Below are 25,790 nucleotides of genomic sequence, written 5' to 3'. Positions count from 1 at the left end.
ATGACTGTTTGAAGTCTGCGATTCATGGACATCATCAGTTGCTGGGTGTCTTCTCTGGTGATGCTCTGCCAGGCCTGTATTGCAGCCATCTTTAGCTTATGCTTGGTTTGGGGGCTAGTCCCCTTCAGTTTTCTCTTTAGCATATAAAAGGGTTCAGGTCGGGTGATTGACTTGGCCACTCAGGAATTGACCATTTTTGAGCTTTGAGAAACTCCTTTGTTGCTTTAGCAGTATGTTTGGGAATGTATAGCCTAGTGTAGCCTCTGGATTTCTGATCACGAAGTCTTCTGCAGACAGCGGTCATTGACAAATCCACACCTGACTCCTGAAGAGTGTTTCTGATCTGTCGGACAGGTGTTTTGGGTTTTTTCTTTATTATAGAGAATTCTTTTGTCGTCAGCTGTGGAGGTCTTCCTTGGCCTGCCAGTTCCTTTGCGATTAATGAGCTCACCAGTGCTCTTTCTTCTTAATGATATTCCAAGCAGTAGATTTTGTTAAGCCTAAGGTTTGGCTGATGTCTCCAATAGTTTTATTCTTGTTTCTCAGTTTCATTGTGGCTTCTTTGATTTTCGTGGCACAACTTTGGTCCTAATGTTGATAAACAGCAATAAAAGTTTCCAAAGGTGATGGAAAGACTAAGGAAAGACTAGGTGCTGAGAGCTCTCATATACCTGCATGAAGGAGGCAATTAAACATACCTGCGCAATTACAAACACCTGTGAAGCCATGTGTCCCAAACATTATGGTGCCCTGAAATGGGGGGACTATGTATAAACACAGCTGTAATATCTACATGGTGAAACCAAAGTATATAAAAATACCCTTTAATAAAATCTGACAATGTGCATTTTAACCACATGTGATTTTTTTCTATTACAAATCTCAAATTGTGGAGTACAGGGGCAAATAAATAAATGATGGGTCTTTGTCCCAAACATTATAGAGGGCACTCTTCTTTAGATTTGAAGTCTGCAGAAGGGTCCCAAGTTCCCAACCCGAAACGTCGCCCATCGTTTTCCTCCAGAGATGCTGCCTGAGCTACTGAGTTACTCCAACACTTTATGTATATCTTTGGTATAAATTAGTATCTGCAGCTCCTTATTTCTACATGTTCTCTTGGTAACTTCCTCCAGAGAGACGACTATTCAAGGGCGAGCGATCTGACTGCATGGCACGAACACAGAGCCAAATCCTGTCTTGGCACAAGGACCTGCGGATTAGTTTAGTATAGAGATGCAGCACGGAAACAGGCCCATCGGCCCACCGAGTCCAGTCGATGTTCCGGCGATTATTTCAAAAAATTCTAAACCGGCCGCTAGTAAAAACAGGTTGCCGTTTTAAAAATCTGTAATTTTTTTAGTCGAAGCCGGTTACGATGCTAGTTGAAGGTGGTTGTCGGAGGTTGCAGGTAGTGGAAGGTGAGACCTTTTTTTCACCCAGTTTTATTCCACCAGGGAGGTCTTACCTTCCACTTCCTGCAACCTCCGGCAACCACCTTCAACTAGCATCGCAACCGGCTACGACTATAAAATTACCGATTTTTAAAACGGCAACCTATTTTTAGTCGCAGCCGGTTTTGAATTTTTTGAAATAATTGCCGGAACATAGAAGAAGCGGAAACCACTTTCGACCATTAGGGAGACTGACAAAAACCTCCGGGAACCGCACGGAAACCTTGGGTGGGGTTTCCGAGTAGCAAGATGGATTCAACAGTGGCTGAATGGGAGACGCCAGAGGGTAATGGTGGATGGCTGTTTGTCGGGTTGGAGGCAGGTGACTAGTGGGGTGCCTCAGGGATCTGTGTTGGGTCCACTGTTGTTTGTCATGTACATCAATGATCTGGATGAAGGTGTGGTAAATTGGATTAGTAAGTATGCAGATGATACCAAGATAGGGGGTGTTGTGGATAATGAAGAGGATTTCCAAAGTCTACAGAGTGATTTAGGCCATTTGGAAGAATGGGCTGAAAGATGGCTGATGGAGTTTAATGCTGATAAATGTGAGGTGCTACACCTTGGCAGGACAAATCAAAATAGGACATACATGGTAAATGGTAGGGAATTGAAGAATGCAGTTGAACAGAGGGATCTGGGAATAACCGTGCATAGTTCCTTGAAGGTGGAATCTCATATAGATAGGGTGGTAAAGAAAGCTTTTGGTATGCTAGCCTTTATAAATCAGAGCATTGAGTATAGAAGCTGGGATGTAATGTTAAAATTGTACAAGGCATTGGTGAGACCAAGTCTGGAGTATGGTGTACAATTTTGGTCGCCCAATTATAGGAAGGATGTCAACAAAATAGAGAGAGTACAGAGGAGATTTACTAGAATGTTGCCTGGGTTTCAACAATTAAGTTACAGAGAAAGGTTGAATAAGTTAGATCTTTATTCTCTGGAGCGCAGAAGGTTAAGGAGGGACTTGATAGAGGTCTTTAAAATGATGAGAGGGATAGACAGAGTTGATGTGGACAAGCTTTTCCCTTTGAGAATAGGGAAGATTCAAACAAGAGGACATGACTTCAGAATTAAGGGACAGAAGTTTAGGGGTAACATGAGGGGGAACTTCTTTACTCAGAGAGTGGTAGCGGTGCGGAATGAGCTTCCAGTGGAAGTGGTGGAGGCAGGTTCGTTGGTATAATTTAAAAATAAATTGGATAGGCATATGGATGAGAATGGAATGGAGGGTTATGGTATGAGGGCAGGCAGGTGGGACTAAGGGAAAATAATTGTTCGGCACGGACTTGTAGGGCCGAGATGGCCTGTTTCCGTGCTGTAATTGTTATATGGTTATATGGTTATAAGTGAGGTTTCCGTTCAGGTTTCCTAAGTGAGACAGGGGCATAACACTATCCCATGCACTAGGGACAATTTACATTTTTTACCAAAGCCAATTAACCTACCAACCTGTACGTTTTTGGAATGTGGGAAGAAACAGAGGAACCTAGAAAAACCCCACGCTGTCACGGGGAGAACGTACAGACAGCACCCGTAGTCGGGATCAAACCCGGGTCTCTGGCGCTGTAGGGCAGCAACTCTACCGCTGCTGGTTTACAAAAAAAAACCAAAGTGCTGGTGTAACTCAGCAGGTCAGGCCATAATACATGAGAACGTTTTGGGTCGGGGCCCTTCTTCTGACTGTCTAAATCTGTGTCTCTAGGCAGCCTACCACAAAGAAACAAAAACACATTAGAATTTGGGAAGGGAATTCTAATCTCTGGTGCTCTCCTTAACTGAGAAGAAACAGCAATCACAAATATTCCAAATCTAATTCTGGCAACATTAACCCAAGATTGAATGAAATTATTTTTACAATTCATCTATTTTTGTTTCAAAAACAGGCAAGTCATCGCTAAAATATATAACTTTGAAATAATTGCATGTTTTCCTTATCTCTATGTGCGGCACGGTGGCGCAGCGGTAGAGTTGCTGCCTCACAGCGCCAGAGACCCGGGTTCCATCCTGATACGGGTGCTGTCTGTACGGAGTTTGTACATTCACCGCGGGTGCTCTGTTTTGCTCCCACACTCCAACGACGTACAGGTTTGTAGGGTAATTGGCTTCTTTAAATTGTCCCGAGTGTGTAGGATAACGCTAGTATATGGTGTTCGCTGGTTGATGAACACACAGTGAGCGAAAGGGCCTGTTTTAATGCTGTATAAGGTCATGTGATAGGAATAGAATTAGGCCATTCGGCCCATTGACTACTCCACCATTCAATCATGGCTGATCTATCTCCCCCTCCCAACCCCATTCTCCTGCCTTCTCCACATAACCCCTGACACCCATACTAATCAAGAATCTATCTATCTCTGCCTTAAAAATATCCACTCACTTGGCCTCCACAGCCGTCTGTGGCAATGAATTCCACATTCACCCGCATCTAACTAAAGAAACTCCTTCTCATCTCCTTCCAAAAAGAACCTCCTTTAATTCTGAGGTTACGTCCTCTGGTCCTAGACTCTCCCAATAGTGGAAGCATCCTCTCCACATCCACTCTAGCCAGGCCTATCACCTCAATGAGGTCTGCCCCTCATCCTTCTAAACTCCAGCGAGTGCAGGCCCAGTGCCGACAAACGCTCTTCATATATTAACCCACTCATTCCGTTTATTAGATGCAAATTGCACTAAAGCTTGTACACCTGCTTGAATAGTGCGAATGTAACAGTATATTAAAAGCTTCATTTATTACATCTCAGGATTGCAATCCTATATCTATTCAAACCCATCCACTCTCTATAAATGCCCCGATTTCCATAATAAAATGAGAAGCAGTTATTCACTAAATTAGCTACCAAATTAATGCACATTATCAGGTTCACCAGATCTACATTTCAAATAGATAGCAATGCTCGAGGGGGACAATAGAAACTGCAGATGCTGAAATCTTGAGCAAAAAGTGCTGGAATAACTCAGCGGGTCAGGCGGCGTCTGTGGAGAGCCAGACGACAATTCGGCTCATAGACTGTAAACAGTACAGCACAGGCCCTTCAGCCCGCAGAGTCTGAGCCGAACATGATGCCAAGATAAACTAATCTCTCTGCCTTGCCTGTAATCGACCAATCCCACCATATCTGAGAATGCTGAGAGAATGGAGCGGCTGGAGAATGTACACTCTGGAGTTTAGAAGGATGAGAGGATATCTCATTGAAACATATAAGATTGTTAAGGGCTTGGACACGCTAGAGGCAGGAAACATGTTCCTGATGTTGGGGGAGTCCAGAACCAGGGGCCACAGTTTGAGAATAAGGAGTAAGCCATTTAGAACGGAGACGAGGAAACACTTTTTCTCACAGAGAGTGGTGAGTCTGTGGAATTCTCTGCCTCAGAGGGTGGTGGAGGCAGGTTCTCTGGATGCTTTCAAGAGAGAGCTAGATAGGGCTCTTAAAGATAGCGGAGTCAGGGGATATGGGGAGAAGGCAGGAACGGGGTACTGATTGGGGATGATCAGCCATGATCACATTGAATGGCGGTGCTGGCTCAAAGGGCCAAATGGCCTACTCCTGCACCTATTGTTTATTGTCTATATCCATGTGCCCATCTAACAGTAGCCTCTTAAAGGTCACTTTCGTATCTTTAAGTTTAGAGATATAGCGTGGTAACATGCTGATCGGCCCATCAAGCTCATACCGTACACTAGTTCTAGTCTATACACTGGGGAAAATTTACAGAAGCTAATTAACCAACAGGGACTTCACAGCACAAAATCTTCACATTAATTATCTACCCTGCTTGGTTTTTTTTATTTGGCAGCCAGTGTTTTGGATTGTTGTTGATTTAAATTAAAAACATGTTAAGAATTGCGCACTGTAGCAATTAGTCGATGGGAGCCGAACATTGTTCAGTGACAGGCAGCGACAATCTTTTGCATGAATGATGGTATGATTCATCTAGACAAAGGGTGCCAGTTTAAAAATTATACTTCCTCTGTAATGAGATATTGAGCCGAAAGCTGGTGTACAAAATGCAGAAAAATCGAAAGTGGAGTGATTGCAAATCTTTACCTGACTGGATGATGAGTTTAGCACATTCGTTACAGGGGAACAAGGCCACATACATCGTGCATCCTTTAACATCGCTAGCTTTCTTGTCCAGAATTGCATTTAATTCTGCATAACAATCTGGAGGAGAAAGAGGCAGAAGAGAATTAAAAATATGATTCATGTCACAAAATTCACGGGTGGCACAGTGGTGGAGTTGTTGCCTTTCAGCACCAGAGACCTGGGTTTTACCCTCCTCCCCACCCCCCCTCCGCACCCCCTCCTCCCCCCCACCCCCCCCCCCCCCCCCCCCAAGGTGGCATTTAGGAATGGGCAACAACTGATGCCATTGTCAACAGTGTCCACATTCCATGGATGAATAAAGAAATAAATATTGTTGATCAATCTGATATATCAATTATGGAAGAACAGTTTAGTTTAGTTTAGAGATACAGCACGGAAACAGGCTCTTCGACCCACCGAGTCCGCGCCGACCAGCGATCCCCGCACCCTAACACTATCCTACACACACTAGGGACAATTTACATTTATACCAAGCCAATTATCCTACAAACCTGCACGTCTTTGGAGTGTCGGAGGAAACTGAATATCTCGAAGAAAACCCACACAGGTCACGGGGAGAACGTACAAACTCCGTAGAGACAGCACCCGTAGTCAGGGACAAACCCAGGTCACCGGCGCTGTGAGGCAGCAACTCTGCCGCTGCGCCACCGTGCCGCCACAGTTCTTACTTAGTTACCAGCTACTTCAGTAGACAATAGGAGTAGGCCATTCGGCCCTTCGAGCCAGCACTGCCATTGAATGTGATCATGGCTGATCATCCCCAATCAGTAAATTGAAACTAAAAGATACTTCACGTCTAATAGGAAGCAATGGCAATGGAAAGAAGGGCTTTTCATATTTGTCTAAGTCTCCCCAGCTTCAAGGTATTAGCCCTCCAAGTCTGGGTATCAGCCTCGATACAGGCAGGAGGATTTTAATCAGCCGGATGTTGCCACAACCGCTTAAACCTCCCTATGATTACAGCTGTAAAAGCTGCAATGTTAACACTAAGCAGCGAGGGGACGGATGTTGTTCAACTGGAAAGTGTGCAGAGAAACTTTATGAGGATACTGCCAGGATTTGAGGCAGGAACTTGAGGCAGTTGAGGGATTTGAAGCAAGAACGGGGTACTGATTGGGGATGATCAGCCATGATCACATTGAATGGCGGTGCTGGCTCGAAGGGCCGAATGGCCTACTCCTGCACCTATTGTCTATTGTCTATTGACTGCATATTAGGGAGAGATTGGGTAGGCTAGGACTTTATTCCTTGGAGGGCAAGAGGATGAGCAGTGATCTTACACAGATGTATAACATCTTGAGGGGAATTGGATGCAGTCTCTTGCCCAGAGCAGGAGAATCAAGAACCAGAGGACATAGGTTTAAGGTGAGAGGGGAAAGATATAATATAAACCTGAGGGGCAACTTTTTCACTGAAAGGGTGGTTGGTAAATGGAATGAGCTGCCAGAGGAGTTAGTTGAGACAGGTACTATAACAACATTTGAAACACACTTGGACAGGTACATGGATATGAAAGATTGAGAGGGATATGGGCCAAACGAGGGCAAATGAGACTAACTTAGATGGGGCATCTTGGTTGGCATGAAGAATTGGGCTGTAGGGCCTGTTTCCATGCTTTATGACTACATAGTATGTTAAAACAATATATATGCCGTGCCAAAGCGTACAGTCACCTTTTTATTTGTCATTGAAAGAGAGCCAAGAAAAAGAAGCTATCTGTTTGCAACACCATGTAATGTATGTTTATGCCATTAACATTATCGCAGATATGTCATTGCACAGAAAAGGATCCAAACAGAACCAGCAGCTCCACTCTCCACGATTTATTTTATTCCAATCATTAAAATAATATTCTAAACAAACAAAAGTCTATACTTGTACAGCACAGAAACACGGCCTACGGCCCAATGCGCCCATGCTGAGCACCAAAGACTCACCCATACTAATTATGTTCAACCGCATTTCATTGTTGCTTTTCATGTCTGAGTTTGTTCAGACGGGAGGCATTGCCTCCAGCACTGCTTCAAGCAGAGCATTCACATTACCAAACAGCTTCAGGGCCGTTCTTCAGATCCAGTTCAGTTTATTGTCATGTGTACCAATAGACAATAGACAATAGGTGCCTATCCATGTTCTCCAGAGATGCTGCCTGACCCGCTGAGTTACTCCAGCACTCTGTGAAACGTCACCTATCCATGTTCTCCACAGATGCTGCCTGACCCGCTGAGTTACTCCAGCACTCTGTGAAACGTCACCTATCCATGTTCTCCACAGATGCTGCCTGACCCGCTGAGTTAATCCAGCACTCTGTGAAACGTCACCTATCCATGTTCTCCACAGATGCTGCCTGACCCGCTGAGTTACTCCAGCACTCTGTGAAACGTCACCTATCCATGTTCTCCACAGATGCTGCCTGACCCGCTGAGTTACTCCAGCACTCTGTGAAACGTCACCTATCCATGTTCTCCACAGATGCTGCCTGACCCGCTGAGTTACTCCAGCACTCTGTGAAACGTCACCTATCCATGTTCTCCACAGATGCTGCCTGACCCGCTGAGTTACTCCAGCACTCTGTGAAACGTCACCTATCCATGTTCTCCATAGATGCTGCCTGATCCGCTGAGTTACTCCAGCACTCTGTGAAACGTCACCTATCCATGTTCTCCACAGATGCTGCCTGATCTGCTGAGTTACTCCAGCACTCTGTGAAACGTCACCTATCCATGTTCTCCACAGATGCTACCTGACCTGCTGAGTTACTCCAGCACTCTGTGAAACGACACCTATCCATGTTCTCCAGAGATGCGGTTTGACCCACTGAATTAGTCCAGCACTGTGTCCTTTTTAATATAATTTATCAATATTTTAGCCACTGTCCTCAGTTCATCAGCCTTACCATAGAAAAATAGGTGCGGGAGTAGGCCATTCGGCACTTCGAACCAGCACCGCCATTCAATATGATCAAGGCTGATCATCTAAAATCAGTACCCCGTTCCTGGTTTTTCCCATATCCCTTGATTCCTTCAAGGGATATTTTAAGGGATACCAGTCAGCCAACCTCTCCCTTTAGCTCGGGCCCTGAGTTTGGATAGGCTGGAAATTTATTCCTTAAAGTGCAGAGTCTGAGGACCGATATTATAGAGGTGTATAAAATCATGAGAGGAATAGATAGGATGAATACACAGAATCTTTTACCCAGAGTATCCCTTGATTCCGCTAGCCCAAAGAGCTATATCTAGCTCTCTCTTGAATACATCCAGTGAATTGGCCTCCACTGCCTTCTGTGTCAGAGAATTCCACAAATTCACAATACGCTCGGTGAAAATGTTATTCCTCATCTCACTCGTAAATGGCCTACCCCTTATTCTTAAACTGTGACCCCTGGTTCTGGACTCCCCCAACATCAGGAACATTTTTCCTGCATCTAGCCTGTCCAAATCCTTTAACAATTTTATCTGTTTCTATAAGATCCCCTCACATCCTTCTAAATTCCAGTGAATATAAGCCCAGTCAACCCATTCTTTCATCATATGTCAGTCCCGCCATCCCGGTAATTAACTTGGTGAACATACGCTGCGCTCCCTTAACAGCAAGAACGTACTTCCTCAAATTAGGAGAGTAGGAAATTAGGAGACCAAGTTTAAGACTAAGGAGTAAGCCATTTAGAACGGAGACGAGGAAACACTTTTTCTCACAGAGAGTGGTGAGTCTGTGGAACTCTCTGCCTCAGAAGGTGGTGGAGGCCGGTTCTCTGGATGCTTTCAAGAGAGAGCTAGATAGGGCTCATAAAGATAGCGGAGTCAGGGGATATGGTGAGAAGGCAGGAACGGGGTACTGATTGGGGATGATCAGCCATGATCACATTGAATGGCGGTGCTGGCTCGAAGGGCCAAATGGCCTACTCCTGCACCTATTGTCTATTGTCTATAAAACTGCACACAATACTCCAGGTGTGGTCTCACCAGGGCCCTGTACAAATGCAGTAGGATCTCCTTGCTTCTCTCCAAGTCACCCAGCAGCCTTATAGCATCCTCCTCGCAGCTCACACTGCCACCCATTTTTGTGTCATCCGCAAACTAGTGGCAGGTAGGATTAGTGTAGATGGGGTATATTGGTCGGCGTGGGCTATTTGGGGGGAAGGGCCCAGTTTCCACGGTGTATGACTGACCATTTATATACGGGTAGTTCTGCTATAGCTAGCGTTTCATAATGCAAATGAGATATCACCCGATTTGATAACCAGGGGAATTTGTAGCATATTGGTTAGAACGTGGCTGCCATTTGGAACTAGATGTAACTTAGGAAATTGACAGGCATGGGAAGAGAAAAAAAAGCAGTGTTGAGTAAAACAAGCGGTCTAGGGGAAAAAAAGAAACTGTTTTCCCAGTAACTATCGCTATCATAGAACAGGAACTTAAGCATACAGCTCTCAACACAGCTGCTGTTTCACCATGGGTGGTCATGGAAATTGACAAGCAATTGCTTCAATTGACACTTGTGCAGTGATATTGTTAAGCCGTAAGGCAGGCAGGCAGCCTTCGGCATTTTTAGCTGGCAATAACAAAAGTAAACTTCTAGCCATTGAAAAGACCTTTAGTGTATGAAATAACTTTAATTGCAATGCTGAAATTCTTTGGCCCAAACCCCATTGATTTTTATGGTGTGATTTATTTTCTCTTCTTCTCAATAATGTAGGAATACAACTAAAAATGCTTGCATTTCCTCTACATACCCGCAGGCATTAATAGAGTCCTTGAGCCTGGAAACTGGCACACCGACCAAGATGCCCAACCCACACGAGTCCCACCTGTCTGCTTTTGGCCTATATCATTCTAAACCTTTCCTATCAGTGTATCTGTCCAAATGTCTTTCAAATGTTGTTATAGTACCTGTAACTCACTCCATATACCCACCGCCCTTTGTATGAAAAATGTTGTCTCTTCGGCTTCCCTTAAATCTTTCCCCTCTCACTTTGCACCCAAGTTCAAGGTTTTTTGGATTCTGGTTCTTGATTTCCATACTTTGGTTAAAAAGCTGTGTGTAATATTTACTCCATCAATTTCCTTGTGATCTTAGACACCTCTATGAGATCACCCCTCATGCTCCTGCACGCCATGGAATAAATTCCTAGTCCACTCTGGAGTATTGTGTACAGTTTTGGTCCCCTAATTTGAGGAAGGACATTCTTGGTATTGAGGGAGTGCAGCGTAGGTTCATAGAAACATAGACATAGAAAATAGGTGCAGGAGTAGGCCATTCGGCCCTTCGAGCCTGCACCGCCATTCAATATGATCATGGCTGATCATCCAACTCAGTATCCTGTACCAGCCTTCTCTCCATACCCCCTGATCCCTTTAGCCACAAGGGCCACATCTAACTCCCTCTTAAATATAGCCAATGAACTGGCCTCAACTACCTTCTGCGGGAGAGAATTCCACAGATTCACCACTCTCTGTGTGAAAAAAGTTTTCCTCATCTCGGTCCTAAAAGATTTCCCCTTTATCCTTAAACTGTGACCCCTTGTTCACAAGGTTAATTCCCGGGATGGCGGGACTGTCATATGCTGAGAGAATGGAGCGGCTGGGCTTGTATACTCTGGAGTTTGGAAGGATGAGAGGGTATCTTATTGAAGCATATAAGATTAATAAGGGTTTGTAGACGCTAGAGGCAGCTCGTTCCATACACCCACCACCTTTGTGTGAAAAAGTTACCCCTCAGATTCCTATTAAATATTTTCCCCTTCACCTTAAACATATGTCCTCTAGTCCTCGGTTCATCTACTCTGGCCAAGAGACTCTGTGCATCTTCCAGATCTATTTCTCTCGTGAGTGCATACACCTCAATAAGTTCACCCCTCATCCTACTGCGATCCAAGTGCAGTTGAACCACCGGTTGTGCCTTGAGGTGGCTCTTGAAATTGATACAGAGAAGGTAGATGATTCACAACGCAGATTCACCAGTATCCTGCTTGGGATGGAGGCTTTTGGTTTTGGGGGAAGACTGTACAGAATGGGTGTGGGGTGACCTGAATGGAATACTAAGTCGAGTCTGGCATTGCGTGCAGTGTTGGTCTCCCCATTACACCAATGATATGGAGGCTTTGAAAAAAGTGCAGAGGAGGTTTACCAGAATGATGCTTGGATTAACTACAAGGGGAGGTTGGATGGAATTAGATTGTTTTCTCTGGGTTTGAGGGTCAAGTCGTGGGGAGTCCCCCCCCCCCCCCCCCCCCCCCCCCCCCGCCATGGGTACCATGTAATCCCGTGCTACCTGCTCCATGGTCGGATAACTGGCGACAAAATCGTCTCCCCCACCTGGTATGCCAGGTGATGAGGGGGCTGTGGACCCCCAACAGGACCCAAAACAAGACCTGTCAAAGAGCGGATGAGCTCCTAGTGAGCCAACGGCCATCTCGATACGGAATTCTCTGCCTCAGAGGGCGGTGGAGGCCGGTTCTCTGGATATTTTCAAGAGAGAGCTAGATATGGCTCTTAAAGATAGCGGAGTCAGGGGATATGGTAAGAAGGCAGGAACAGGGTACTGATTGTGGATGATCAGCCATGATCACATTGACTTCAATGATAAACATGACTTCATCGGACAGAACCAGCATGGTTTTGTGAAGGGGAAGTCCTGTTTAACGAATCTGCTCGAATTCTTTGAGGAAGTAACAACCCGGGTGGATAAAGGGGAACCGGTGGATGTGGTATACTTGGACTTCCAAAAGGCTTTTGACAAGGTGCCACATAAGAGACTATTGCTAAAAATAAAAAATTATGGGATTGGGGGTAATATATTAGCATGGGTAGAGGATTGGCTAACAAATAGGAAGCAGAGAGTGGGGATAAATGGTTCATACTCGGGATGGCAACCGGTAACTAGCAGGGTTCCGCAAGGGTCGGTGCTGGGACCCCAGTTGTTCACAATTTATATAAATGATTTGGAGGAGGGAACCAAGTGTAATATATCAAAATTTGCGGACGATACAAAAATGGGAGGAAAAGTAGGGGATGAGGAGGATAGGAAGAGTCTGCAAAAGGATATAGATAAGCTAGGTGAGTGGGCAACAACTTGGCAGATGAAATTTAATACTAATAAATGTGAAGTCATTCACTTTGGGAAAAAAAATGATAGGGCAAGTTATTTTCTAAATGAGGAGGAGCTGCGTTGTAATGCAACGCAAAGGGATCTAGGGGTATTAGTACATGAATCACTAAAAGTTAGTATGCAGGTGCAGCAAGCAATCAGGAAGGCCAATGGAGTTTTGGCCTTTATTGCTAGGGGGATTGAGTATAAAAACACGGAGGTCTTGCTGCAGCTGTACACAGTATTAGTGAGACCACATTTGGAATACTGTGTACAGTTCTGGGGTCCATACTTAAGAAAGGATGTACTAGCCCTGGAGGCAGTGCAGCGAAGGTTTACAAGATTAATTCCTGCAATGAGGGGATTGACATATGAGGAAAGGTTAAGTAGGCTGGAACTCTACTCTTTGGAGTTTAGAAGAATGAGAGGCGATCTCATTGAAACATATAAGATCGTGAGGGGCCTTGATCGGGTGGATGCACCGAGGATGTTCCCAATGATCGGGGAAACTAGAACTAGAGGACATAGTTGCAGAATAAGGGGGGGCTCTTTTAAAACTGAGATGAGGAAGAACTTCTTCACCCAGAGGGTGGTTAATTTATGGAATTCACTGCCCCAGGGAGCAGTGGAAGCAGAAACTTTAAATATATTTAAGACTAAAATAGATGGTTTTTTAGCTGCCAAGGGGATAAGGGGCTACGGGGAGAGGGCAGGGATATGGACCTAGGTATGGTTAGTATAGTAAGACCTGAGTGATCTCCTGGACAAGTGTCGATCGCCTGGATTGGGGTCGGAGAGGAATTTCCCGGATTTTTTTCCCGAATTGGACCTGGGTTTTTATCCGGTTTTTTGCCTCCCCCAGGAGATCACGAGGTTCTTGGGGTGGAGAGGGGTGATAGCGGTATAAAGGGGAGGGTAGTGTCTTGTGTTCTGTGTCTTGTGTCTACTGTTTGTGGGTAAGTGTGTCTGTTTAGTGTTCAGCCATGAGCGAATGGCGGTGCGGGCTCGACGGACCTGGTGGTCTACTCTCGCACCTACTTTCTATGTTTCTATGTTTCTATGAATGGCGGTGCTGGCTTGAAGGCCGGAATGGCCTACTCCTGCACCTATTGTCATCCACACTTCAGTAGAAGTTGCGATCACTGTCGTACATGGCATTGTAAGGAATGATGATAAAGCATACACCAAAATCCTATACTTCCAGTGGTGGAAGTCGGCAGGAACTGGAGGAGAGAGATGTGTGGTGCGTCCGTCACCGTTCCCATTGGAAACCAGCGCCACTGCATCGCTAATGTTTTCAACGATGATGAATTGATGGTAGCCCTGATAGAAAATCACGAGAGCCATGGATAGTGACGACAGTCACAGCAGGACATCGCTTCCAAAGGGAGCGCTGTCGAGTATGGCTGCCCTGCCAGCAGCTGTTAGTCCTTTCACCACTTTTTTTTTTTTCGTGAGTTAAAAAGTGTTTGTTTTGGAGGTTTAATCTTTTTTATGTGGGGGGGTGGGGGGAGAATGGGGAAACTGTTTTTCTCAGTCCTTACCTGGTCGGAGATGCGGCTTTTCTCCGAGCCGTATCTTCGCCCCCATCCTCGCGGCCTACCGACGGGACTGGAGCGGCGTTTCCTGCCGGGACCGGCCAGGACTTCATCTTCGGCAGCGGCGCAGCGCTGAGGCACCATCACGGAGCGGGCGATGCCTTACCGGGTCGCCATGCGGTGGGCTGGGACCGCCGACTCCAACATCGCGGAGCTGCGGTCTGTGGAGCGTCCAGCTGCGGGGCGGCGCTGAACTTTAAACACCACGGAGCCAGTGTTGAAGCTGCTCCGACCAGCGCGGCCCGTGGACTTCGGGAGCCGCGGTCTCCGGGGAGGAAGCGGCCGTTCCAGACACTCCAAGCCGCTATCGGGCTGCCGTAGCGGCGACTGCGGAGGCCTCAATAGGCCCGACTATGGGTGAACTGGGGATAGGACTGGACTTTGCTGCCTTCCCTCACAGTGGGAACCATTGTGTGGGGATGCTTTTATGTTTATTGTTAAATTCTTTAATGTTGTGTCTTATTTTTATTGGTGTGCTGCAAATGGCAAGTCACTGAATTTCCCCGAGGGGATTAATAAAGTATTTATCTATCTATCTATGTCACAAACTGCCATACAATTTACTGACTGGTAAATCAAACCATTGACATCAGTCACTCTCTGGCGAGAAAGGGAAAATGGTCCAGCAAAATCATTTCACCGCTTTACCGTGGCAAAGGGGGCAGCTGGTGACCTGGGTTCGATCCTGACCTGGGGCACTGCCTGTGTGGAGTTTGCACGTTCTCCCTGTGACCGGCTTGGATTTCCTCCCACATCCCAAAGACGTGCGGGTTTGTAGGTAATTTGGCCCTCTGTTTACTACCGCTGGTATGTAGGGAGTGGGTGAGACAGTGGGATGACATAGAACTAGTTTGAACAGGGTGATCAATGGAGAGTGTGGGCTCGACGGGCCTGGTTAATTGCTGTATATCTCAACTCTAAAATGAGAATTCACCGCTGGATTTGATTGGAAAGCCTTGGCAACCCCACCACTCTTCCTGGTGCTTAATCTAGATGTTGTATTTAAAGTGACATTGAAGAACACAACATCAGGTAAATCAGTATTATTGTCCAGAACCAGGGGCCACAGTTTAAGAATAAGGAATAAGCCATTTAGAACGGAGACAAGGAAACATTTTTTCTCACAGAGAGTGGTGAGTCTGTGGAATTCTCTGCCTCAGAGGGCAGTGGAGGCAGGTTCTCTGGATGCTTTCAAGAGAGAGCTAGATAGGGCTCTTAAAAATAGCGGAGTCAGGGGATATGGGGAGAAGGCAGGAACGGGGTACTGATTGGGGATGATCAGCCATGATCACATTGAATGGTGGTGCTGGCTCGAAGGGTCGAATGGCCTACTCCTGCACCTATTGTCTATTGTCTAAGAGGAAAGTATTTTCAGAAGGAATCATAAACCTCCTCAAAGGAGGAAAGGTGCTATGAACCTACAACAGATTGCTGATGTATAAAGGTGCATGTCTGCTGTAGATTGGGCATGCAGAATAAAGCTATTGTTCCCTTAAGTGAAGTTTTAAAGGACCAGGGGGTCACAGAATTAATATTTGTGACGAAAAGGAAAATAAAACTACTCAGCGACTAGTTTCCGTCCACACCACACTGGCCATGCTCTGAGAGTCCGAAGAAGGGTCCAATCAGTCTGAAGAAGGGTCTTGACCTGTAACGTCACCCATTCCTTTTCTCCAGAGAAGCTGTCTGACCCACTGAGTTACTCCAGCACATTGTGTCTATCATTGGTGGTAAACCAGCACCTGCAGTTCCTCCCTACACTGGAATCTGACAGCTATGCATTAAAAACAGTCCAAATTAGCAAAAAACAACGTTTGATCTACAATCACAAGAAATTAGCCAATGATTAAAGAGCCTCTTAAAGAATGGAGAGAGTCCGAGAGTCTTCAGGATATTGGCACTGAGGTATGATCTTACAATATAATTTTTTTTTTTTTTCATTTTGACACAAGTGGTTGCCGCAGACTTTAAAGGATTCAAGTTGAGCAATAGAATTGTCGGAAATTGCATCGAATAACCATTTACACTCTCTGGATGAACAAGTTCAACATGTGAGCGTGACTCTGAAGCAAATAATGGAGGTTAATATTTCATTTTTGTGGATACAATGCATATAATTCACTTTTCTGCGTTTCTTCATGGTTATTCTGCTATTTACTCAAGCAAGCCTGACAATTATACACACTATTTTGGAATTATCTCCAGATTTAAAAAAGTAATCATAAAAGCTGTCCATTTTTTTTTAGAAAGCCAGACACCAGCTACAAGCAACTCATCTCATCCCCTCACCTGTAGTCCAATGATTATGACAATGAATAATTAGTTCAAAAATAAAAAGTACATCAACATCTATCTATCTAATATTATTATTGTGGTGCGTAGGTCTCGAAAGGAAAGAGAGGAGTCAGGTATTTCGAGAGGCACCTTTATTTGTGTTCCTCCCGGTTGTAGGGAAGTCCACACGAGAGAAAGATGGCACCCAAATCCCTGCCTTTAAACCCTCTGGTTAAGGGCCGCCTCCGGACTGAACCACTCCCGTGCCGAGGGGTTCGACAGTTAGGATGGCCCGACCCTAGGGAGCCGCCACAGGACCACCCCCCAGAACCCGAGGCACGAAACGCACCGGCGGGCGCACAACCTGGCCGGCCCACGTGCGGAAGTCAGCCGATCGTGGGGCTGGCGGAGGAATAGGTGGAGGGACAGGTCGAGGGACCGGCGGGAGGACAGGTGGTGTGACAGGTGGAGTGACAGGCGGAGGGGGCGGTGAAGGGGGGCGCCCTCGAGGCCGAGGTTGGGTTGGGCAACCAGCACCAGCTGGTCAATGTCCAGGTGTGCCGGCTTCAACCGGTCGATCGACACGGCCTCCGGCCGGCTCCCCATGTCCAGCACGAAGGTCGACTGCCCGTGTTCCAGCACCCGGAACGGGCCCTCGTACGGCCTCTGGAGTGGCGTCCGGTGGGCATCACGGTGCAGGAAAACGTATGGGCAGTCCCGGAGGGCTGATGGCACATGCGGGCGAAATGTCCCATGGCGGGACGTCGGGACGGGTGCGAGCATGCCAACTCGCTCGCAAAGGCGCTTTAAGGTGGATGCGGGCGTTCCCTGCTGCCCCGGCGCCGACGGCACGAACTCCCCAGGCACCGTGAGTGGCAACCCGTACACGAGCTCCGCTGATGATGAGGCCAAGTCCTCTTTAGGAGCAGTCCGAATGCCCAACATGACCCACGGCAACTTGTCCATCCAGTCCGGGCCGGAGAGTCGTGCCTTCAGCGCTGCCTTGAGCTGCCGGTGGAACCTCTCCACCAGACCGTTAGCTTGCGGGTGATAAGCTGTGGTGTGGTGTAGCCGCACCCCCAGCAAGCGAGCCATGGCTGACCACAACTCGGAGGTGAACTGTGGCCCCCGGTCTGAGGAGATGTGCGCCGGCACCCCGAAGCGAGCAATCCAGTGCGCGGACAACGCACAAGCACGCGTAGCTGTTGAAGTGTCGGCCAGCGGTATGGCCTCCGGCCAACGCGTGAAGCGGTCCACCATCGTGAGAAGGTGGGTGATGCCCCGGGACGGCGGAAGAGGCCCCACAATGTCCACGTGGATATGGCCGAATCGCCGGTGAGGTAGACCGAACTCCTGGAGAGGCGCACGGACATGGCGCTGGATCTTTGCCGTCTGGCACGGAATGCAGGTGCGAGCCCAGTGGCCAACCTGCTTGCGCAGACCGTGCCACATGAAACGAGCGGCCACTAGTGCCGTTGTCCCCCGGATTGATGGGTGAGACAGTCCGTGGATAACCTCGAACACCCTCCGGCACCAGACGATGGGGCGCGGCTGATCGGTCGATACATCGCACAGGATCGTCGCTCCTCCAGGACCGAGGGGGACATCCTCAAGGCGGAGGCCGGAGATGGCAGTCCGGTAGGCGGGCATCTCATCGTCCGTGAGCTGTGCCTCTGCCAGGGCAGAATAGTCAATTCCGGGCGCCACCTCGAAAACGGCGTTGATAGCGGGGTGGGACAATGCGTCGGCCACCCGGTTCTCTTTGCCCTCGACATAGCGGATAGATGTAGTATATTCTGAAATGTATGCCAATTGCCGCTGCTGTCGTGCGGACCAGGGGTCGGAAACCTTCGCCAGAGCGAAAGTGAGCGGCTTGTGGTCCGTGTAGGCGGTGAACGGGCAGCCCTCCAGGAAGTAGCGGAAGTGGCGCACTGCCAGGTACAGAGCCAGGAGCTCACGATCGAACGCGCTGTATTTGGTCTGCGCGCGGTTGAGGTGCCGGCTGAAGAAGGCCAGGGGCCGCCAACCTCCGCCCGTCAGTTGCTCCAGCACGGCACCAACCGCCGACTCCGAGGCGTCCACCGTGAGAGCAGTCGGGGCATCTTCCCGCGGGTGCACCAGTAGTACGGCCCGAGCAAGGGCCTCCTTCGCTCTGCCAAATGCTGCCACTGCCTCGTGGGTCCATTCGACGTTCTTGTGCTGCCCACCCGCCAGAAGTTGATACAGAGGCCGCATGATGTGGGCCGCGGATGGCACAAAACGATGGTAAAATGCCACCATGCCGACAAACTCCTGCAGGCCGCGCACCGTGCGTGGGCGGGGAAACCAACGGATGGCGTCGACCCTGTCCGGCAGGGGAACCGCGCCTTGCAAAGTCACGCGGTGGCCGAGGAAGTCGATCTCAGTTACCCCAAAATGGCACTTGGCGAGGTTGATAGATTAGATTAGATTAGATTAGATAGCCAAACCATGCTCGCTGAGCCGCTGACAGAGCTGCCGGAGGTGGGCGCAGTGCTCCTGCTGCGAGCGGCTGGCCACCAGGATGTCGTCTAGGTAAACAAAGACAAAATCGAGGTCGCGACACACCCCGTCCATCTAGCGTTGAAAAGCCTGCGCAGCATTCTTGAGGCCGAACGGCATCCGCATGAACTCATAAAGTCCGAACGGCGTGATGATCGCCGTCTTGGGTACATCATCCGGGTGGACCGGGATCTGGTTATAACCCCGTACCAAATCCACTTTTGAAAATAATGTAGCCCCAGCCAAGTGGGCGGTGAAGTCCTGGATGTGGGGTACGGGGTATCGATCCGCTGTTGTTGCGGCATTCAGCCGTCGGTAATCCCCGCAAGGTCGCCAGCCCCCGCTTGCCTTAGGGACCATGTGGAGTGGGGACGCCCATGGGCTGCTTGAAGGGCGGACGATCCCCAAGGACTCCATCGTGCGGAATTCCTGCCGTGCCAGACGCAGTTTATCCGGCGGCAGTCGGCGTGCTCGTGCGTGGATAGGTGGGCCGGTAGTTTGTATAAAATGTACCACTCCGTGACTGGGGGTCGATGACCGAAACTGTGGGGTCAGGATGTCCGGGAACGCGGCCAAGGTCCGGGCGAAGCGGGAATCCACGGACGACAGGGGGCGTCCCACCGGCTGATCCAAACGTAATGCGATCGGCTCCATCGTAGCGGCGTTGACCAAGCGCTGACGCCTGACGTCCACCATGAGGGAATGCGCCCGGAGGAAGTCGGCCCCGAGCAATGGCTGGGAGACGTCAGCAATGGTGAACCGCCACAAGAAATGGCAGGAGCCGAACACTATCGGAACCAGGCGCGCTCCATACGTGCGGATAGGGCTGCCATTCGCCGCGGTGAGGATGGGCCCCCGCTTACCGGAACGAATGTCGGCCAGCGAAGGGGGCAGGACGCTGAGCTCCGCTCCAGTATCAACGAGGAAGCGGGTCCCGGAGCGGCGATCCCAGGCGAAGAAGCGGTGAATTTGGCCGGCCGCCGCGGGGACTATTGGCAGCCAGCCCAGGCTTTTCCCGGGAACGTGCACGACTGGCGGCATTGTCGTGCTGCAGCACCCCAGCGCTGATGGAAATAACACCAGCGCCTCGTGTTGGTGGTACTTGGAGCTTGCCGGCTCCTGCTGGTGGCACTTGCAGCTTGCTGGCGCTGGACTGCAGGTGCAGTACCCCTCACTGCCGCTGGGGGCGATCTTACGGGCCATCGGGCTGGTGCTGTCACTCCTTCCACAGCTCCCCCGCCCCACCGGAGGAAATCGGGAGCTGCCGGGGTAACGTCATCGGTGCGCCTGCTGAAGGCCAGCGCGTTGACGTCATCAGGGCGCGTCGTCCTCAGCGCGTCCCCATGGCTGCTGACGGCCAGCGCGTTGATGTCATCAGGGCGCGCCATCCACAGCGCGTCGGCGCACCTCCCAAGGGCCCTGATGTCGGCGAAGGAGACGTCCGTGAGCTGAAGACGGATGTAGCCCGGCAGCAGATGGAGGTATGTATATTCAAACAGCAGGCACGGTGTGTGCCCATCCAGGGGAGCAACCATCTCCTTTAGGAGGCTTGATGGCCGTCGGTCGCCTAGGCCCTCCATATGAAGGAGCCTGGCAGCACGCTCCATCCTGCTGAGTCCATAAATCTGGAGCAGGAGCTCCTTAAGGCCGAGGTATATCACGGTGGCCGGGGGGGCTGCGAGGAAGTCCGTGACCTCCTCGACCGTGTCCTGGTCGAGGGTCCCCACCAGGTAATAAAAGCGGGTGGCATCGACTGTGATGCCCCGCAGGTTGAATTGGGCCTCCGCCTGCTGGAACCAGATGTGCGGCCGGGTGGTCCAGAAGGTGGGCAATTTTACAGAGACCGCGTCCAGAGACAGGGCCGGCCTGTGAGGTGGTAGGGCGGTCTGCTTTCTCCATCATGACGACACTGGAGCGTCGGGGTCACCAATGTGGTGCGTAGGTCTCGAAATGAAAGAGAGGAGTCAGGTATTTCGAGAGGCACCTTTATTTGTGTTCCTCCCGGTTGTAGGGAAGTCCACACGAGAGAAAGATGGCACCCAAATCCCTGCCTTTAAACCCTCTGGTTAAGGGCCGCCTCCGGACTGAACCACTCCCGTGCCGAGGGGTTCGACAGATAGGATGGCACGACCCTTGGGAGTCGCCACATTATTATATTACTAAAACTCTCATCTTGTTTGTTTGTTTGTTTGTTTGTTTGTATATTTGATTGTACATACATAACGGTACACGATAGTGCGACAATTTTAGGACCACTTTACTCACCATTGTCCTGCGGTGTGCATTAGCCAAGTTTTGTTCAGATTGATGTTATATTTGACAAATTATTGACATTTAAAACTTAAAATAACTTGACACTTGCCGGCCGTGCCTGCGCAGTTGGGTGAGGCCCATCAGCCGTGTCTTCCTCAAGCCGCATTGTTGGAATGCATCCAATTTCTTTTTCGTCTTCACATTGATTTTCCATGTCTCACTGGCACAGAGGGCTGTAGGGAGGACTACGGACTGGAAGAGCTTGACTTTTAGCATCTTGGATATCCCGCCACTAGACCATATTGGCTGCATACTTCTGAAGGCTGATGCAGCTTTACCAATTCGGGAGTTGATGTCGCCCTCTACATCTCCATCTGCTGTGAACATGCTGCCAAGGTATGTACATCTTGTGGTGTTTTCCACTGGTTCCCCATTTTTTTATTTTTTTATTTATTTTTTAATTAGAAGTTAATACAATACAAAACAATACAGTGGCACCTAATTTTAGGTGCCAACTATGTCATACCGTAATCCATTCCATGTACAACCTCTGGTTTTATGTTATGAGAAGGAAGTAAGCAAAACAAGAAAAAGAAAACAATAGAAAGGGGAAAGAGTGGAAAAATAGATGGTAGAAAGTAGAAAAATGTGAAGTGTGTATATAAAAAAAAAAAATAAAAAAAAAGAAAAGAAAAAAGAAAAGGTGGAAAGTAGAAATAGAAGAAAAGGCCCCTTAAAAGAGAATTTTTCAAATCTATATTCGGAGATGTAGATCTATCCACGTCATGAACTGAAATCAGCAATCCTTATGGTACCGCTGCATCACATGATTCCAAAAAGTCGATGAAAGGAGACCAACTCCTTAAGAATTGGTCATATTTATCTATTAGTCGGAGTCTCATTTCTTCAAGGCGTGCTATGTCCATCATATTCCTAATCCACATTTTAACAGTTGGTATGGCTGTATTTTTCCAAAATTTAAGTATCAATTTCTTTCCAATTATTAACCCATAATTAAAAAAAACATTTTGGTCTTTATTTAAATTGGTATCTTCTCCTATTATTCCAAATCCAACCTTTGATAATACCATCCTAAACAGTAGGGACAATTTACATTCATTATCAAAGCCAATTAACCTACAAACATGTGCATCTTTGGAGTGTAGGAAGAAACCGGAGCACCCGGAGAAAACCCACGCGGTCACGGGGAGCACGTACAAACTCCGTACAGACAGCACCCATGGTCAGGATCGAACCCTCGTCTCTGACGCTGTAAGCTAGCAATTCTACAGCTGTGCCACCGTGCCGCCCCAGTCTGAAGAACGGTCGAAACATCACCGATCCATGTTCTTCAGTAATACTGCTTGACCCGCTGTTTTATTCCAACACTTTGTGTCATTCCTTGGTAAACCAGCTTCTGCATTTCTTTATTTCTACAACTTGTTTTATGGTGCAGTTGCATTATCAAAGGTTGTAGTCAAGTCAAATCACATTTATTTATATAGCACATTTTAAAAACAACTCTCGTTGGCCAAAGTGCTTTACATTTGTTATAAGAGTAGTATAAACAAACAAACTACATACATGGATGTAAGTGGATGGAAGCTGGATGTTGCTGAACGGGAAGAATCTGCAGGACAGGCCATATCCCTCTAAACCCTCCCTATTCATTCACCTGTCCAATTGTCTTTGAATAGTTCCTGCCTCAACTACCTCCTCTGGCAGCTCATTCCATAGACCCACCACCTTGTGTGAAAAAAAATGTCCTTCAGATTACAATCAAATTGTGTCCCTCTCACCTTAAACCTTTGGTTCTTTGTTCCTCTACTCTGGTCAAAGAGCGTGCATCTATTCCTCTCATGATTTTAGGTTGGTTTCGATATACAGCCCTTCAGCCCAAGCCGACCAGCGATCCCTGCACTTGAATATTATCCCACACACACTTAAGACAAATTACAATTTTACCAAGCCAATTAACCTACAAACCTGTACGTCTTTGGAGTGTGGGAAGAAACCGCAGATCTCGGAGAAAACCCATGCAGGTCACGGGGAGAACGTGAAAACTCCGTACAGAGAGCACCCGTAGTCGGGATCGAACCCGGGTCTCCGGTGCTGCATTCGCTGTAAGGCAGCAGCTCTACCGCTGCGCCACTGTGACCTTTTGTACACCTCTGCAAGAGCCCCCCCCCCCCATCATCCTGCGTTGCAAGAAATAAGGTCCTAGCCTGCACAACCGCCCAACCTCTCCCTATAGCCCTGGCAACATCCTCTCAAATCATCTCTACACTCTATAAAAGGCAAGTTTAATATTGGAAGATGAGATTGGGGAAGCAAACTATGAAAAAACAAAAATTTCAAGTATGGCAACAGTGTGCTCATCAGATATCTCGAAGAGCTTACGTGCAAATAGCGCATTTAATGAAACGCAGTATTTACTTTCCTTCTCAGTGCATCTGTGAAATACGAGGACTGCACCAGACCACTTGCTTTCACCCGATGTACCATTTTTATCTTTCTGACACAGACAGCAGTTATTAATAAAAGAAAATCCTCTTGAACCACATTAAAAAAAAAATTGTCATTGTTCAGATGGAGGGAAGAGTGTCACTAGGGATAACATCAGAGTTCAATTGCAGCAATAACATCCTTATGTAATTCACTGCAAAGGATGAAGAAATTAGCTTTATATTGCAACAGGAAGATAACCTAAATACTATTTAATCCTGTAATGCATTATTCCATATGTTAAGCCCAATTTATTCTGGCAGATGGCATGAAATCTTTTGAGGGAGTAACTGTGGAGTGACTTACCCCCCTGCTAAATTGGCCATTGCTTCATATAACTCTACCTCTGGGATGGGTTTCATGCTGGGATCAGGAAATTCAAGCTGGGCATTTGGATGGCGGTTACATCTAACCGATAACCAACTGCGATTCAGCAACCTGACACCAGACAGCTCCACTCAATCACAAATGCAGTTCAAATGAAAAAGATCAGCATCTCAATCTACACATGACATTGGATAAAAATACAATATTCTTGGATGCATTAATAAAATAACAGCTTGGGATTATTAGAAACTAATATCACATCAGTTTTCACAAAGTAACAATAGACAATAGACAATAGGTGCAGGAGTAGGCCATTCGGCCCTTCGAGCCAGCACCGCCATTCAATGTGATCATGGCTGATCATCCCCAATCGGTACCCCGTTCCTGCCTTCTCCCCATATCTCCGGACTCCGCTATTTTTAAGAGCCCTATCTAGCTCTCTCTTGAAAGTATCCAGAAAACCGGCCTCCACCACCCTCTGAGGCAGAGTTTAGACTTTAGGGATTTACTTTAGAGATACACCGCGGAAACAAGGCCCTTCGGCCCACCGAGTCCGCACCGACCAGCGATCACGCTGACGAACACTCAACCCATACACTAACACTAGCCTATACGCGAGGGACAATTTACTATTTTACAAACACCAATTATCCTTCAAATCTTTGGAATGTGGGAGGAAACCGGAGCAAACCCACGCGGGTCATAGAAAGAACATGTAAACTCCGTACAAACAGCACCCGCAGTTGGATTGAACCCGGGGCTCTGGCGCTGTGAGGCCTGGTCTCTACCGCTGAGCCACCCAAACGTGGACACTTGGGCCTGATACATTCAAGATGGGTAACATGATGGCATGCATTGGTTCTTGAGCACAAGGATTCTGGTTTACAATAAAAACACACTGGAGTAACTCAGTGCTGGAGTAACTCAGCGGGTCAGGCAGCATCTGTGGAGAACATGGATAGGTGACGTTTCACAGAGTGCTGGAGTAACTCAGCGGGTCAGGCAGCATCTGTGGAGAACATGGATAGGTGACGTTTCACAGAGTGCTGGAGTAACTCAGCGGGTCAGGCAGTATCTGTGGAGAACATGGATAGGTGACGTTTCACAGAGTGCTGGAGTAACTCAGCGGGTCAGGCAGCATCTGTGGAGAACATGGATAGGTGACGTTTCACAGAGTGCTGGAGTAACTCAGCGGGTCAGGCAGCATCTCTGGAGAACATGGATAGGTGACGTTTCGAATCAGAACCGTTCTTCAGACTGATTATGGTGGGGGAGGAGAAAGCTGGATGAGAGGTACTTGCAGGTACTATTGCAACATTTAAGAAACACTAGACCAAGTGCAGACCCGTTGGGTCTGTTCCCCCAACTCGCGTTTGCAGGGGGGGGGGGGGGGGAGGGGGGGTAAGAAACATTTAGACGGGTGCCTGGATAGGATAGGTTTAGAGGGATATGGACCAAGCGCAGGCAGGTGGACTAGTGTAGATGGGGAATGTCACATCTTCACAGATAGGTGGGACTAGTGTAGCTGGGGCATGTTGGTCAGTGTGGGCAAGTTTGACTGAACGGCTTGTTTACACACTATCGCTCTACGCCTCTGGATGGGGACGGGACAAAACCTGACAAGTGATAGGTGGAGGGGGGGGGGGGGGGGGTGACTGGCAGATGGT

At 48.0% G+C, this 25,790-nt stretch overlaps 2 protein-coding genes across 2 annotated transcripts in view; both read right to left on the bottom strand.

Moving 5' to 3' along the window:
• Window positions 1-20,573, bottom strand: part of LOC116971616 (probable deoxycytidylate deaminase) — a 55,033-nt gene extending 34,460 nt beyond the window's left edge. The window contains exons 1-2 of the mRNA XM_033018853.1: window positions 20,324-20,573; window positions 5,501-5,617 (exon numbers count right to left, since the gene is read on the bottom strand). Of these exons, the coding sequence (XP_032874744.1) occupies window positions 5,501-5,617; window positions 20,324-20,573 (367 nt within the window). The remainder of the gene's footprint in view (window positions 1-5,500; window positions 5,618-20,323) is intronic.
• A 3,581-nt stretch (window positions 20,574-24,154) lies between these two features.
• LOC116971615 (deoxycytidylate deaminase-like) overlaps window positions 24,155-25,790 on the bottom strand; it is a 36,329-nt gene continuing 34,693 nt past the window's right edge. Inside the window, exon 4 of the mRNA XM_033018851.1 lies at window positions 24,155-24,219. Coding sequence (XP_032874742.1) covers window positions 24,155-24,219 — 65 coding nt within the window. The remainder of the gene's footprint in view (window positions 24,220-25,790) is intronic.

The sequence above is a fragment of the Amblyraja radiata genome, chromosome 3, assembly GCF_010909765.2.
Source record: "Amblyraja radiata isolate CabotCenter1 chromosome 3, sAmbRad1.1.pri, whole genome shotgun sequence".
NCBI classification, from domain to species: Eukaryota; Metazoa; Chordata; class Chondrichthyes; order Rajiformes; family Rajidae; genus Amblyraja; species Amblyraja radiata.
The sequence above is the reverse complement of the archived record's forward strand: the minus strand, read 5'-3'. Positions and strand labels throughout refer to the sequence as shown.